Raw genomic sequence first — 16,927 nt, 5'->3', positions numbered from 1 at the left:
ATGAGTAAATAAGATAAGAAGAAATACTGTTGATGTCTGGTGGGAGATTGAAATGTTGCAGCAGTGAGAGCAATTAGACTCCAGCAGAAAAAGTACCACAGTATATAAAGATAAAAATAGGGTATGAAAAAGGTTGATGGAAAAACATGAATCAGAACAGAACAAACAGTCGTAGCATCATGTAAGAAAAAATGCTGATAGCAAATGTAAAATGACTATAGTTTTGTCTATTATCCAGTTCAAGTTATCTGAACTCTGTTTTGATATGAAATATTATTGCTGGTCTGAGATTTTCAAAGCAAAGTAAATATATATAGTTATAATTTATATCCTAAAACTGTGTTTGTACTTGGCAGCAGTTCCTGTCTCACCCTTCTATCCCTCTGCTGTTACTTCTTTTACTAAAGCTAAATGTCATTAGTTCCAAAGACTTTTATGATGTTCCCTCTCTCTGGAGAACAAGACAAAGGCTGAGAAATGTCCCCTAAAGCGAGAAGACGACTGAAGTGAGTCGAGAGGATTAACGTCATGAGCACATGAAAACTCTGCACTATTTGCTTCCCCGCTGCGTTTGTGTTCACACATGCATTCAGCATATACAGAAGCTCATTACTTCAGCGAATTCATGCCATAAACATTTGTTATTTCCCAATAAAAGATATATATTGTTTTAAGATGCAAATGAGAAATTAATGACAGAATTGTACAAGGACATAATTAGTTAGAATTACACTGTTAATGACGCATTCAAGTGGCTCAAACAGACAAGACAGGACATTGGCAACCTTAAACAATAAAGGTATCAACTGGCAGTAGAGCACATACCTCCACCAAGGCAAAGTGTCCTCTGATCCAGATCCACACCCAAATATAATGGGTTCCTCCTTGGATCATGCACCACCCCTCCACACAATTTCATGGGGAATAAATAGTTTTTGTGTAATCCTGCTCACTATCAAACAAAAAAACATAAAAGACCAAAACATAACATCCTTAATGGTGGAGTTAATAAGGGTGATAATGTTTGATATTATGATATTGAAGATAGTCGCTAACATCCGCTAACATCAACTGGTGGTAGGCATTAATTAGTGCTGTATACAAGGCATATTCTCCATCTTGTCCTATGTTGTAAAAGGGGGATAGTGTTTAGTTTCAAAAGGCATAGAGGTAATGATGTCAGATCTACTCAGCGGCCACATGGCTTTCATAGTGCTGCCATACAAGCCAGTAGCCAGTCAGATTTCCCTTTAGCCTCAGCGTACCCTCAAGTTCGGCCTGTGTCGTTGATTACAAGGACAAAACCCTTTATGACCCTAAGGTGCACTACACCTGCTAACGTCTACTGGTATTTGCTAACCTAAATTAATGGGATAAGGAATATTCACCATCTTGTCCTATATTCTAAAAAAGTATTGGAGATATGAAACTATTAAATCAATTAATCTAATATATGATAGTAGTACCCTTGGCTAATTTACGCTTATTCTGCCATGATAATCTTATAATCAAATAATGATTTGATGACCATTATTAAAATCAATCTAATGGCTATTTTTTTAATAATCTGATAAATTGTTTTGTCGCTATATGCCAGAAAATAGTGAAAATGGCAAATGTTCAAATGGCTGTGGAGTCAAATTCCCATTAACTTGAATGGGGAAATGGTGTGAGGTTTTTGAACCGTGTGTCAAATAAAACTACAAAATTCTCACTTTTCAGAAAATGAAACATTGATATTCATTCATGCATAAAAAAGAGCTTTAAACACACATCCAACATTTACAGAGAAGCATCATTAATTTAGATATAGATGTAATATCTGGTTCTTTAAGCTGCCCAATTCTCCACTGTGTTAATCAGTGTCTGCCGTGTAATTGAAGTGACCCAAAACAGTGAATATCGGGCTATAGAATCAATACATGATTGATAATTCTCTTTGCATTCATCAATGCAAACAACCCATACAAGTAGTTGTTAAATTCTCACTTTTCAGAAAATTAAACAGCAAATAATTGATATTAATTCATGCATGAAAAGAATAAAACTGTGAAAATAGTTTACTGATAATCAAACATTTGCTCTAATTGATTAATCGACCAGTCACTTCAGTTTGAACCTGTTGAAAAGCTTAAATGTATAAAAAAATAAACAGTTTCGAGGATCACTCTGTCGCTGTCCATTACCTGCGGTGCTGAAACCCATAAACCAAACCCTGCGCGCAATTCTGCTATTTCTGACCGCATACTACGTGGATAACGTAACATTTGAATTCTTCACTGTGAGCCGGAACGCGCTTGTATTAATAAAAAAGTCTCTAACAAGTGGTCGCGGGAGCCAGTTGGAGCATCTAAGTGCGGGTTTCCCTCCAGACACAGCGTGGTGTTGCGTGGTTTCAACCCCCCCCCACCGCAGATCCGTGCTCCGAATTCTCCAACGCGCGATGAGTGATTTCCTTACGCTCCCCGAGCTGTTAGAGGTTAAAATACGTCGTGGGCGTAGCGGCTCCTTGTAATGGCGACCGTGCCGTAGCTGTGCCCAGGTTTGTGAAAATGAAGCGAAGAAGAAGTTATTTCTTTTAAGTGAAACGCCGAGGTTCCCCGGAGGAGGACTGCGCGTCTGCGGCCGTCGTCTCTTAACGTGGTTAACTCAGCCGTGCTTCTGAACTCCGCTGCCCCCGAGATGATGAAGCTCAAGTCGAACCAGACCCGGACGTACGACGGGGACGGCTACAAGAAGCGGGCCGCCTGTCTGTGCTTCAGGAGCGAGAGCGAGGAGGAGGTGAGGCCGGGGATGCTGCCGTCCGGGAGGGCCGCGCTAACCTTAGCCGCCTCGGTGTCTCCTCCTGTCTTGTTACATCGATCGTCCCCGCGGCTTGTGCGTGTGTTTCGGCTTGGAAACGAACCAACTCGCCGCCGCCTCAGCCTCCCGGTGTTGTGAATTAAATGTGTAGTTTTCAGCGGGTACTCGCGGTTATGTAAGCCCCGTTAGCTGTGCGGGGCAGCAGCCTCCGCTTCTCACGCCGAGCCAGCCCGCTAGCTGCATGCTAACGCTAGCATTAGCTTGCTAACTAGCCGCCGTGGGCAGCCGGCTCTCGGCCAGCGACCACAGCCCCTGGTCCGGGCTGTCCTGAGCGCTTACCGTAGCACCAGGAGCGGTTTAATGGATGGTAATACTTACTTAGATTTATAGAGTGACAGGTGGAGACATTTATCTGCCGGTGCTCAGAGGTTATTTGGCGCGTTTAGGTGACTTGCTGCTAACTGTGATGGTGTTAATGCAACTGGTCCTGCTAGCCAAACACTGACATGTAGCCATTAGCCGTGTTAGCTTTAGCCTAGAAGACCAACCCCTGGTAGTGATACCCGGCTACTTTGCAACACCGTCACTGATCCTTTATAACTCTATATTCACAACACGGATATTTCTGGGCTTTGTAATATTTGCTCAGTGTCAACATCTACACGTTTTGTTGACATTTCCCCACCTGACATCTGTGCTAATGAGCTAATGTGGCTACCTCCGTGCTCTCCCCTCTCAAAGTCGCTGCAGCTACCCCTGCAAAGGGTTATTTGAGATCAGGAGCGATTTGGGAAGCGGAGGTCCAGTCAACAACAACAACAAGCACAAAGATGGCTTTGTAGTGGAAACATTTTTTTTTTCTTCCTTTGACCCGGGAAGGAGATGAAATGAGACTAAACTAATTCCTCATTCTGGTGAAAGACTTGTGAACCACATGGGCTGATTTCAGGAAACATCAGTATGACCTGCACGTAGCTCCAAACTTCTTCTCCTTTTTTTTTTAACCAGACACTGTAATCCAGCAGATCGACAGTCAGCCAAGTTTCAGATTTACCACAGCAGACTGACACCGTGAACTGGAAAAGGAGCAAACCCAGTGATTCATAGCCCAAGCCACTGAAAACAAGCATGACACAGCGAGTTAACTGCGTTCACACAGTATCCAGCGACACACAACTTCAGAGATAGATCCAGTGTAGCACTTCAAGTGTCGGGGGTAGTTGACAGGTTGCTGTTGTGTCATCCGTTGGGCTTTATTACCAACACAGATTGCTAAATGTATCACGCTCGTGCAACAGTGCTTGTGTAATGTGAACACACATCAACAAACAACGTTATGTTAGATGTTGGTCTCTGAACTGTCTTGCATTGGATGCATTTCAGGTGCTGCTGGTGAGCAGTAGTCGACATCCAGACAAGTGGATAGTTCCCGGAGGGGGGATGGAGCCGGAGGAAGAGCCTAACATTGCAGCAGCTCGAGAAGTGTGTGAAGAGGTCAGTTGTTTATAATTTTTCATTATTACATCTAGTTAGAGTTTTTATTTCGGGCCCTATTTTCTTTTTTTTTTACCAAGGCTGCCTGTATAAACTTTACTTGACCCTTGTATTTTAATCATGAATGTGAAACATCCCTTTCTAGTCTCGGTTTATTGTTCTGAGAATGGATTTCCATTCACGGCGTGGCAAATTGGTTTGAGCATAGGCTCATGCAATGTTTTGTATTTCATTTCTATTAAATCATATCTGTATTTAACGCTGGGCCCTAATACCTTGCTCTCAAAGCCCATTTTGTCAGTGCAGTCATCCTGTTTGTGCGGACAGAGAGAAAGCCTAGCAACGCGTAAGCTGTATCATAGCATCATGTTTCAAAGCAGTGTTAAGGTGTCAAATAAGGTTACACTGAGATTGTACACTGGCTAACCAGAGGTGCCACTGCGGTGCTGTCCAATCGTCAAATGAAGGAAAACAATCGACTTTCATTGTTCATACATTTTAGATATTTCTATTTTTACCAGAGCAGCCTTGTTGCGTCATCTTGAAGGACAAACTGGACATTTGTATCTGTGCAGGAGATGTATAGCAATTAGTCCACAGCTCTGAAGCTCATTGGAAATCAATATCCTGCTGATGCTACCTATGTTTTTTTTCCTTAAATCAGGAGGCCCTTAAGGGGCCATGCTGTTTATCGCCTCAGCATTTTCATCAAAATGGCGAGAGGGCACTGAAGACAGTAAATTTTGCCCGGCTGTCAGCCCTTGGCGGGTCACTGACCATATAAAGCTTCTTCTCTTGTGTGTGATCCATCACAATGATGGACGCTGATATCATTTCTTATCCTGGCTCTTGTAGTGTGGTTCCTTTGGCGGTCCCAGGATGCTGTGCCTTGCCAACACATTTCCACAGGGTCAAAAGCAATGTCACATCACTACTGAAGTTTGTGGAAAGTGCTGAAAGACCACAATCAGGAACTTTGTGGCGACTTTGAGTGGTTCTCGATGCATCACCGCGTCCTGTGGCTTTCTAAGCCTCTTATTGGACGGTGGTGTAACAGGACATATCCTAATCCTTACAAGCTCATTCTAATGACCATATGAGTGGTGAGTGATTGCTGGTGCTTATTGGTTTGGAGTCTTTCCAGGGATGACAGTGAAAACACAGCAATCTGGAGCAGGCCCAAAGTTAGAGCTTCCTTGTTAGTCACAACCTCTGCTTATCCTTGGTAGTCAAACACCCCCGGCCTTGCATCGTGAAGACACAGGACAGCGTTGCATAACTTGTAATTCAGCCTCAATGCTCTACATCTTTTTCCAAGTCGATGACCAGTGGTTTCGAGTTACACGAATGCTTGAGCTGGGAGACATTTTCCATCTCATAAAAACATACAGGTTGACTTTTGGCCTATTACTTAATCCTTGGCACATCTTTGGGGTTTCTAGAAGTGAGCCTGGTCGTATTTAATATGATCTTAGCTGGAGGACGTAAGAGTACAACACTGAGTCTGTGGTACAGTGCATGGAGTCAACATTTATTTATAGACTGAAACTGGAACCTGAAGAAGAACCTTCAAAGATGTCAGCAAGTGGCCTGGCTCTGTGTCTAAATCTAACCTGCTATTCTCCTCTGGGAGTGAAGATCCCAATTTCTTGTTATTAGTATGTGTTTAAAGGGAACAGGAACAGAAGAGTTCATGGTGTCCGCTCTGAAGGAAAGCTGATGACATGGGGCTTAAGTTTTATGATCACGGAAATTGTATCTGCGACTGACGTGTTCTGGAAGCATCTCTTAGAGAAGTGGTCAGTGTGTGACAATAAGCGAGAAACGAACAACTGTGTTGACAGTTGTTTTACAGCACTGCAAAAATTTAAACGATTATTTGACATAACTTTCTCTTTGTTTGGATTGGATTCGCAACATTTCTGTTTTTGTCTTCACTGTAGACCAAATGTTTAAAAAGTAGACATTTGAAGATATTTCCATGCAAACCAGTTTCATCTCGCCTTTGGCTAAATTAAACGTCACTGCACTGAAATGTGACGTGAGTAAAGTGAATGAAGAATCAGTAAATCGAGTAAAAGAGTTTGTGTTTTGTTATTTTTTGTCCTTGTGCATTATTATGTGGATTCAGTTTTCCCAGAAACTGGATGGAGTGAATTTGCAGGGGATAAAAACAGTCTTATGATGTAATGTAATCCACTGCAACACAAACAACAAGCACCAGAAATACCTTGAATAAAGATAAATCAACAACTCCGCCCCTGTCTCTACAGGGCTTTTATTGTATGAGCCACATTGGATTAAACCCCATAACTTCATATTTAGAAAAATCCAGTGTTTAATCTCTTTTAACATTTCCTTTTTTACTTCTCAGGCCGGTGTGAAGGGGACTTTAGGTCGCTTAGTTGGAGTATTTGAGGTGAGCTGTTTGCTGTCAACTTATTTTTGGTCTTCACATGTAAACACACACTGTTTGCGAATGAGAACTGAAAATGTTCTCCCCAACAGAACCAAGAGAGGAAACACAGAACCTACGTCTACGTTCTTGTCGTAACGGAGGTGCTGGAGGACTGGGAGGACTCTGTCAACATTGGTAAATCACCTTATTTGTTTTCGACAAAGTTCTCAGGCCGTCACATGATGTCAGTGGCTTTATTTGTCTCGCCTCAGCCTCAGTAATATCACAGTCGAGGGATTTTATTGCATGTTTGTTGGAGCCGGTCATAACACCAGCTTTGTTCCTGCCCTTGTGATTTTCACTTCTCTGCTGCGTATAGTGCAGATAATTATGATTACGATTTTTTTTTCCTCCTCATGTCCTAACTTGCTCCACAATGATGTGTTGTTTTGTCAACAGGGAGAAAAAGGGAATGGTTTAAAATAGACGAAGCCATGCGAGTGTTGCTGTGTCACAAGCCCGTGCAGGCCACCTACTTTGAGGCGCTCCAGGAGAGCTGCCTCACCAGTAACGGAACACCTTTGGTGACCACGATAGGTGGGGACCTCTCCCCTACCTACAGCATCAATCAGAGCTCCGTCTCTGGCATCAGATAACTAAAACCATAACTCTGACACCCCCTGGAGCTTTTGAGCTTTCGCCACCACTTGCGCTCTTATTTGTGTCTCTTCTTCTTCTTTTCTTCTTCTCTTCCTCTTCTTCTTCTTCTTCTTCCTCTACTCTTCTTCTTTTCTTTTTGTCTCAATAACATGGTTTGCCTTGCCAACTCCTTTGTGCCAGAACTGTGGCACAGACTTGATGACAAGTGTTGGGTGAAAAGTCTGAAACACTTTGTAAATGTAATTTTGGACCCCCCTCCCCTGCCACCTCTTTTTGTTTTTCTTTTTACTGACAACTGCATGAAATGTCCTCTTGCTCCCTTCATTCTCTTTCCTTAAAGCGCCCTTAGCGTGGTGTTTATTGAATGCAAGAACTACTTTTTACTGTTGTAATGTAAAAGTGTATACTTAGTGCTTAAGCTGAAGGCTTTTGGTGGTCTTTTTAATGTCTCCTCCATTTTTCTTTGGTTATTTCTCTGTGAATGAATGGGCCCATTAGTGTAGTCTCTCTCCCCCCCCCCCCCCCCCCCCCCCCGCTGTAAGGATCAGAAGTGCTGTCTGTCTGAATGAACAGAATTGTGGGAAGTGACTTGTCTTGCATGAGCACCGTTGTGTTGCGTCACGCTCAGTCGAGTGACCTGATGCTGACCGCGACAGATTTGTGGTGAAGTCTTTTGGATTATTTGGAAAAGGTCTCTTCATTTTGCTACTTATCGTGGTTGTTGATGTCTCTTTTATCAGAAGGATACGGCCCCTCAGTAGTATTTCAATTTCAAGTGCGCTCGCTCTTATTTGGGGAAACAACCCAAGCACTACAGGTTTCGTTCTCAAACAGAGCGTATAGACTGGAGAGAGTGAAAGAATTTCAACATATAATGTAAATGAACCACCGTTTTCCTCAGTGTCTTTACCTCCTTTTTAATCCCATTTTGTTTTCTTTCCTTTGTTTTTTGTTTAATGCTTTTCCTGTGACTGACTACAAAGTCTTCCTCCACATACTTAGAAGGTAGAAGCGGTAGATTTCAATTATCATGGACTTGTAATTTCAAAATGCAGCACATATCACTTAAGTTATTAAACCCATTTCCGCATTTTACTCCTCACATTCAGTTTGGTTAAAAGCATTTGTTTACATTGTGTTCGTAGCACAGGTGACGTTAGTGGGCACTTTTTCTTTTTTTTTTACCCTTCTGTCCTTAGTATTTAATCTGCATCCCCAGAAACACTCAAAACACCTGCTTGACATTGAAAGTAATGGAATCTAAAATGCTGTCTTGGGCAAGATGCAGAACAACAAGCCTTGTACAGTTTGAGACCTCGTTTTTAACATGTAAAATGCTTTTGGATACCTTTTTTTTTTTTTTTCTTCTCCTCTCTAACGTCTGGCAAAAGTCTCTTTAACTGAGCTGCGTCACTTGGCCTCTGTGGCACGAGGCAGCTGGCTCAATACTGTGAAACTGGAGGCGCTGTAGATAGCATGTAAGAGGTTTTTATTGTAAATTGTTTATTTCTGTATAGATCAAAGGTGAGAGTACAAATGACTAAACACATCTTACACATCAGTGAGTGTCATCGAGGCTGGAAGAATTGATTGAACCTCTCGCTGTTGGTTCTGGAGCGGTTTGGACTTTTCTCTTGAGATAGCGAAGAGAACATCCGAGGATAGAAGAACGGGGAATGTGGCTGAGATCGTACATGCGAGAAAAGAGCCTATAATCAAAAACTCTCAAATATTCTTCAGACCAAATCTAATTAACGTCAAGAGATTAGGGTTTTTTTGCTTTTACTTTGGCCAAGCTACGAAAAATTGTTTCTAAACCTCCTATTTAGTTTAGCACCTGCTGTCTTTTTAAGCCAACAGCTGTTCCACTGGTTTTCAGTATATTTCCCTCAGAGTGATTCTTTCAGTAGTTTCTTTCCCAAAAGCTCAAAGATCATTCTGTTATTTTCTGTCTATATTTAAACCTGCAACAGCTTATTTTTTGGCCACTTGGGGACATTGAAACGAGCTTTAAACGCACATCCAACATTTACAGGGAAACATTAATTGAGACACGTTTGTGTCCACCTGTTAAATGTAATGGTAATATACTGTTCTTGAAGCTGCCCAATTCTCCACTGTGTTAATCAGTGTCTGCCGTATAACTGTAGGCAGGTAACGTTGAGTTGTAGCCTTTTCATTGAAAACAAGCAAACGCTATGAGAATTGAAGTGACCCAAAACAGTCAATATCAGGCTAGATTGATGATTACATGATTGATAATTCTCTTTGCATTCATCAATATGTGTATGTGAGCCACTGTTGATATAAAAGAAACAATTTGGCTTTGAAGGTTGGGAAAGAAACTACAATTCCTGTGTTTTACCATCTGTTCATGTCTAAAAATCATGGGAATTGCAGTTTTGGTTGCAAACATACGAGAGCTGCCCGTTGTCATGATTCAGGAATTGCCTTTGTGGGCAATAACATGGAGAACTGAAAGCTAGTGGACTAAATGCTAAACTAGATAAGAGACTGATAAGACGTGGCGAGGGCTGCGGTGACTTCACCTTCTCAGCGAATTAGGCTTCACACAAACTCCTCAGACCGGCTTGTGATAATCCAGGAATGAAACAGCTTTTTTTCCCCCTAAATGACAGTGAAGGTGAAAGAGGTCTAAAGTCTCCTTCACAACAATGAGTGACTTTGAGCTGGTTTTACTGCTGTGTATCAGAAAGGTGCGGTGGCCAAAGTCCTGCTTTACGATGCCCTGCCTGGCACTTCCTTTGAGATTTTTGTGTTGATTAGCGCTTTTAGTCTTCATCTCAATGTGCTATTAGACTTTTAAGGGGACAAACCAGTTTGTGGCATGAAAAACCAAACTTAACCCTCAGTAATTGGCTTAATGGTTGAATTCACTCTCGGTGGTTTGATGTGGGCGATAGATACTTGGCAAAATGAATGTGAGGAGGATTTCCACAAGTAACAGCCAGTGACTTGATTATTAATGACCACTTGTTCTTTATCCATATTTTTTTTTTTCTGCTTTTTCTTTAATCCGTTGTGTTGTTGACAAGCTAATGTCTTGTATATAGCTAACACAGCCTCCTTACAGCCGGAGGACGCACTCTGGCTTTTGGTCAATAAGGATTAATTAATTGATTTTCTTTATTTTATTTTTTAAACGACTCCCCTTCAACTCAAAACTCATGCTCCGTCACAAATGGAGTAATTCAGGCTGAAGTTCAGGAGGGCATTTGTGAAATGAATATCTCCATATGATTAACGTTAAGATGGAGCAAACAATTCTACCCTTTTCTATGATATTGAAGCTTGTGAGCTTGGTTAAAACAGAGGATTTATTAGTTAAAGAACAATGGGATCCACTGATGAAGTATATTTATCGTCATGTCCATTAACTGGCCCCATCTTGTGGCCAAAGCAAAAAAAAAAAAAAATGAAAAGCACATCACTAAACGGCTGAGGATTGTAACAATCAGCTAAATTACGAATATAAATTTATTTAAACAAAACATTGCCCCCAAGATACTTTGCAATTGAATAAGAAAATGAACACGTGCACTTGTAGCTGTCAACCTCAGCCTCGAAGTTACTCGCAATTGTTTTCTCTGAAGTGTGTCACTGGAATATTCTTTTCCTCTCTTGTCATTTGGGACTGTGGAATTAAACCAGTGCGAGAAGACTGAAGATTGTAATATAAATGTGCCAACAAATAAACACCAGTATTTCACATTCAGGCCCGTGTCTGTGAGAATTTGTACTGTTTGTCACACAAATACATGAAATGCTCTAATGTAGAGATGATTTTGAGATTACACACTGACCTATTGGGTTGTAACTTTTGATTAATCTGAAGTTTTCCTTAATTGTGCAGAAACAATAGTGGCAATTTACATAACCCAGAGTTGATGTATTCAAATTCCTGCTTAAAACAGTCAAAAACAAATTCACTTTACAATCAAATATCTGAAGAAGCACCATATTTTCACATCTGAGATGCATGGACCAGCAAGTTTTGCTTAAATGTGATTAAACTGATAAGTTGTAGCAGATCATTTCCTGTTGATTAATCACTGCAGCTCTGATCTACTTTAGATTATTACAATGAACTGGTTTTGAACTTTGAAGCAGGAATTAACATGAAATGATCTAATGTGCATATCAAACATTAAGCTGCAAATAAACATCACTGATGCTTTTTAAAAGATGGATTTTATAAGTCTATGTTAAAGTTAGACAGTCACCAAATAATCTACTTTAAAAAGGTTTGATATGAGCAAACGAGGCAGGTGCAATAAAGTTAAGAGCAAAATGAGGGAGATGGTAAGAGGACAGTCAATGAACCCACACAGTCCTGGTGATTGAAAATGGAACATCAAGAGACTCCAGGCCTGTCGGGTTGATCCACTATCTGATCCAACACTGACCACAGCCTGAAGCCAGATACATGAAGCCACAGGCCCTTTCTGCACTTGGCCTGACAATTCACAGCACAAGCATAGTTGTGAATCGTAATTTATAGTGACTTTATTGCGATTAACAGTTACATCCTGGGACAAAAAGTCAAAATAACTGTTTTGATAATGGCTATGGAGTGTTCTGTTAGATTATAGAACAGGCAGCAAGTTTCTAATGACTTACTAGGTCCTGAATGCTGTTCAGAATACGTATGATCATACAGGCCAAAATATTAAAGTGATGAAAAATCAGCATGGATGATATGAACTAAAAATATTTATCAATATTTCTTCCTGCAGTACAACAATGCCCCCTGGACCCACTGTTGGGTATTAGATACCATCTGAGTCTTTGCTACAGGTCAGATGGTGCAGAGTAAAATTCAGTTGAAAACTTAATTAGGCATCTTTTGATATAGATCTTCTTACAGCAGAGACAGATACATTTTATAATTACATTCAAACACCTAAAAGGTCCTTGGTGGTTCGGAAACTGAACTTAATGTTCAGTAAAACTGACTTAATCATGTTGAATATATTTTAGTTTAAACCTGGTCACCGTCATCCCCATATACCTGTGCTCACTCTTTAATTCTTATATCTGCTGCTCAGCATCAAAACAAGATCACAGCAGAACAACGCAACAGTCACCACGATCACCAATAATTAAATACAGACGCAAAGGTTGTATTTTGATTTTTCTTTATTGTACAAAGAAACAGTGAAATTTACTGAGGCTGCTGTCCTCTGCCACGTCCAAAGCCACCCCTCTGCAACAGAGAGCTTCTGTCAGTACATCACTCAAACCAGGTTTATTAGCAAAACGTTTGATCACTGCAATAAAACAATATGTAGCTTCCTGACGTTCCTTAATTTAAACAGTTTAAAACTACAACTGTAAAAAAATATATAATATTTGATGTAGAAATCAAGTCTGATTCCCCCTAACAGAACAAAGTCCACGATTTTCTTGTAGCCAAAACACTTAAACAAGATTAAGAAAAGTACTTACAAACTGGAACTCTGTTGCAGCTCCTGCACCGGCCTCTGCTTTCTTGTCAGAACCAGCTGATGGAAGAATCATGAACAAGTCAGCCAATGACATTCATCAATTCACACTTCTAACACATACAGCAGAGTTTAAACTATTTGTATTAAAACCAGGCCTGCAACTGAAGTTCTCATCATTCATCTATTGGTTTATAAAATTCAATATATCTGAACGAAAGTCATTTTGAGATTTCAGTTCAATTTATACAATCCAAGCACATAAGCTGAAGAAGATAAGTATTATGGGATAGTATACGTACGAGGTGCTGCAGATCGCCTGTATGTGTCTCTGTCAGCCTCCCCACGGTTAAGGCGGGCGGGCCTCTCTCCCTCCATTCCTGAAACAAGAAAAGAAAAACACATTCAATTTACACTTTGATTAGAGTTTCTTTCACGTCACAAAATGGTGAAAGAGAATTTTGTAAAATGAGTGAAAGTTCATTTCAATTATTTTAGTACCAAGGGTCCTAGCTAAATACGTGTTTGACAGAAAGATTACTAAAACATCTGGCCTCAAGATTGTGCAGATTATTCATGACCAACCTAAATTATTTGGAGAATTAACCTTCTCTCAGGATGTTTGCTAAACCCTGTGATTTATTTATTAGTACACATTTCATATGTGAACTGAACTGATGAAAACCTCTTCATTATTAACCAGATTCAAGAACTAAAGAGGGAAGATCATTGATGAAATAACCAACTGCAGCGTAAACAATCTGCTTCCTGTTCACACCAGCATGCACATGACCAGTGAATGGTCACGTGTTTCAGGCATGTTAGTACAGACAGACATTATTTCTGATAGTTAAAATCTTTTCTCATGCATTGATAATTTGTTTTAAAATGTTTAATTAAAATTGTATTTGTGGATGCATCCAGAGATTTAACTGGTGGATGAACCATCTACATGAAACAACTGGAAAGAATCTGAGTTGCTGAAGTCAACATGAGCCACAGCTGCAGCCCTTTCTCTGTGTGTAGTTAAGCTCTTTGGTATGTTTCCACTCAGCAGGTTTACATCAGCAGATAATGATCTGTTGTGTAGTTATGTCTGATTCCAACAGTTACCATCAGTGTACAATGAATTCAATGTCTTCTGAACAGAGAAGATTTAATATAACAGTATGTGTGAAGTTATCACTGCCTGTGTTCTGTACATTGTGATAATGGCTTTTCAGAAACAACACAACTGGCCAAAGCCACACAACATGTACACAGGGGCACTTACCCTTGGGCCTGGGCCTTGCGGCCTCAGGGCGGGTCTGGCGGCGCAGAGTGGCGGGCACGATCTCAGGGGGAAGGTGAAGGAAGTCTCTCAGGTACTGGATGCCCTCATTGGTGAGGTACCAGTAGAAGTGACGCCAGGCAAACTGCTCCTTGACGTACCCACAGGACTTCAAGGACTGAGAAAAACAGACAGCACAGTATTAAAACACTGTAGATGCTACCACAACAAATCACAATCAAAGTCCGTTGATACAGAGGATCTTTAAAGTCTTCAGTTTTCACCCAGACGTGTAAATAAAACGAATCTTCATCTACATGTATTTGTGGCCTTTACTACATCAAGGTGGCCCCACATGCCCCCCCCTCAGCAGCACCACTGCACTGAAGTGACTCTGCTCCTCTGCTGTTTTCTAATCAATCACACTTAGAACTGATCTTGATTTAAAAACGTACTGAATTCATATTTGTGATCCTGGATAAACGGGAAGTCGCTTCTTCTGCAACGACGAAGTTAAAACAGTGCGTTGTGTCATAATCTGCAGGAGGAACTTCTCTTCTGTCTGCAGGAGTGTGTGTGTCTGCTCGTCTCTTTTACTCTTCACACACAAACTTATAGTTTCATGTATTAAGTTATCGATGACTTCGGATCAGGACCCTGGATTGTTCCGGTCACTTTAACCCTGATGTCCTGACTGTGCGCGTCTCGTGTAGCAAGTTTAAACATGTGTCCCATAAACTCTAAAGCAACTCAAACAAACAAAGTAAAATGTCAGTCCTGTACATGTCCTAATAACTTGTGGTCAGTAATGGTGTTTATGGTTAAAGTGTAAAGCGAGCGCAGGAAACAGACTCCGACAGGCTGACACAGGAGGACCGGAACTTTAATGTGCGTCTGTCCTGATGCAGCGCTGTTATAACTATTCAGTGAAGGAACATCGCTAAAAACAATATGATTTGATTACGTTCTTGTCACTTCATCATCATCCACATCTGCATCGTGGTGCATCTAAGAATGGAGACATGTCCACACCTCTAGTTTTGACATGGCTACAATCCATTTCCCATCTTATGTTCTGTTGGCTTGAACTCGCAAATGTGAGGAACAGTTTCCTTACCGTTATAATCAATCCTCCAGGTGAATGAAAAGTGAATTGATACTACAAATAGTAGTTTACCCGCCAAAGAACACCCCACATTAACATATACTATAACATAAACCTGTTTCCTTGTCACAGTTAAACTCAGCAGCGTTCTGTCAAATACACACAATCCACAGAGTCAGAGTTGAACCTTCATCCTCACTAGTGCCTCACCTGCATCGCTTTCATCACATGAAGGTTGGGCACGTTCTTGTCCGTGAGCTCGGGGTGGTTGGGCAGGTGGACGTCTTTCTTGGCCACCATGACGCCCTCCTTGAAGAGCAGCTCATAGATAGCAATGCGATTCTTCTTGGGCATCAGCATCTGCGAACAGAGGAAACGGGTTCAGGCGTCAAAGAGTTCCCACACGCAGCACGCTAACGGGCTAGCTCACCTAGCACGATCGAGCTAGCGACCGAAGGAGACGGTGCAGAGAAGCTACGGGCTAATGCTTGATTGAATTAAAAATGTATATTAACGTTTACAGTCACGTGCTTGAAAGAACACTTTAATAAACGGTAACGCTGCTGGAGGAGGCCTGTGTTTTAAAGGAAAAAAAATGGTGGCCAGTTCGTGAACCATCACTCAGGGTGACTGCTCCACTTCTAAGTTTAATATCCGCCGTTTAAAAACATTTGGAGCCGAAATTCTTCAACGTTTCCCCGAGTGACACAAAGATCAGTCGAATATTTAACGTTAAAGTTTCGCAGAGACGCAGATGAAGCAGATTTATTCAGATTTAAATCGCCGGGTCTTTCTTTACCTTTCCACTTGTGAGGGGACCGGAGCCGGAAGGAACGACTGTCGTTGGTGGGAAAGGGTTATTCCCTGCGCTCGGGCCCGGAGGGGAGTTGCTGCCCCCTGCCGGTGTGGAGGAACACAGGCCGTCTGAATGATGTAATATCTCCAAAGAGAGAAACTGGAAAAAAACACATTGTATCTTTATTGTATTTGATCTATTTGTGAATATCAAACAAACACACGTATCATTCTAGATTTTCATCCGTATTTCACAAAATGAGCACAATTTATCAACAATATCAAAACACAGCCTTAAGGTAATTCTTCATGGTTTTAAACTGTGTCTCTTTCCCTTAGTTTGGAGGGTTTAAGGAAGGTTATGTGCATCATTACTATTTTATTAATTGATTTATTTAAACATTTGTGTGGGAGATTCTTTTTTTTTGCTTTATCATGTCCAGGATTTAAATCCCTTGAGTTGCAAATAGAAACAGGTGCAAAAAAGTGTAAAATCGTTCATGGTCTAATAATTCAGATATTGACCATACATTTCCCGAAACTACTCTTTACAAAATAAAGACTTACTCCTGTGTAGTATATGGCTCTTGGGTGTAATGATTATAACATACATAAAGTGCATGGAGTATATCATGTCACTCATTGCCTTTTTCTTTACTCGGCCTATCTGAGGTCCTTTGTAAGATACATTATTACCTTTATTTTGTATTTATTTAATGTTATTGTATAGTTTTGTACTACAGGCTACTTGCTTCTTAATTTTCTCTATAGGCCTATTCCCCCAATGTTTTGCACTAATATATTTTGTTATATAAGCAAACTCCTTGTATGTTGAAAAAACTAATTTACACTATTTAATACCTTTTATTAATATGGTTTTTTTTTATCAACTTTGTGCTGTGTGTCATTTCGTTAACTATTAAATTAAAATTTAAAAA

General features: G+C 40.8%; 2 protein-coding genes across 2 annotated transcripts; one reads left to right on the top strand and one right to left on the bottom strand.

Annotated features, from left to right (window-relative positions):
• Nucleotides 1–2,382: 2,382 nt before the first annotated feature.
• On the top strand, nucleotides 2,383–9,326 carry nudt3b (nudix (nucleoside diphosphate linked moiety X)-type motif 3b). The gene is made up of 5 exons (XM_034585382.1): nucleotides 2,383–2,781; nucleotides 4,186–4,296; nucleotides 6,671–6,715; nucleotides 6,805–6,889; nucleotides 7,154–9,326. The coding sequence occupies exons 1-5, from the start codon at nucleotides 2,683–2,685 to the stop codon at nucleotides 7,348–7,350; spliced, it is 537 nt and encodes a 178-aa protein (XP_034441273.1). The 5' UTR covers nucleotides 2,383–2,682; the 3' UTR covers nucleotides 7,351–9,326.
• Nucleotides 9,327–12,496: 3,170 nt separating this feature from the next.
• On the bottom strand, nucleotides 12,497–16,125 carry rps10 (ribosomal protein S10). The gene is made up of 6 exons (XM_034585911.1): nucleotides 15,994–16,125; nucleotides 15,405–15,554; nucleotides 14,093–14,267; nucleotides 13,122–13,199; nucleotides 12,824–12,879; nucleotides 12,497–12,581 (listed from the first exon to the last, which is right to left on the bottom strand). The coding sequence occupies exons 2-6, from the start codon at nucleotides 15,552–15,554 to the stop codon at nucleotides 12,540–12,542; spliced, it is 501 nt and encodes a 166-aa protein (XP_034441802.1). The 5' UTR covers nucleotides 15,994–16,125; the 3' UTR covers nucleotides 12,497–12,539.
• Nucleotides 16,126–16,927: the final 802 nt, after the last annotated feature.

The sequence above is a fragment of the Hippoglossus hippoglossus genome, chromosome 5 (genome assembly GCF_009819705.1).
Source record: "Hippoglossus hippoglossus isolate fHipHip1 chromosome 5, fHipHip1.pri, whole genome shotgun sequence".
In the NCBI taxonomy this organism is placed as follows: domain Eukaryota; kingdom Metazoa; phylum Chordata; class Actinopteri; order Pleuronectiformes; family Pleuronectidae; genus Hippoglossus; species Hippoglossus hippoglossus.
This window is presented reverse-complemented; position numbering and strand designations above follow the sequence as displayed.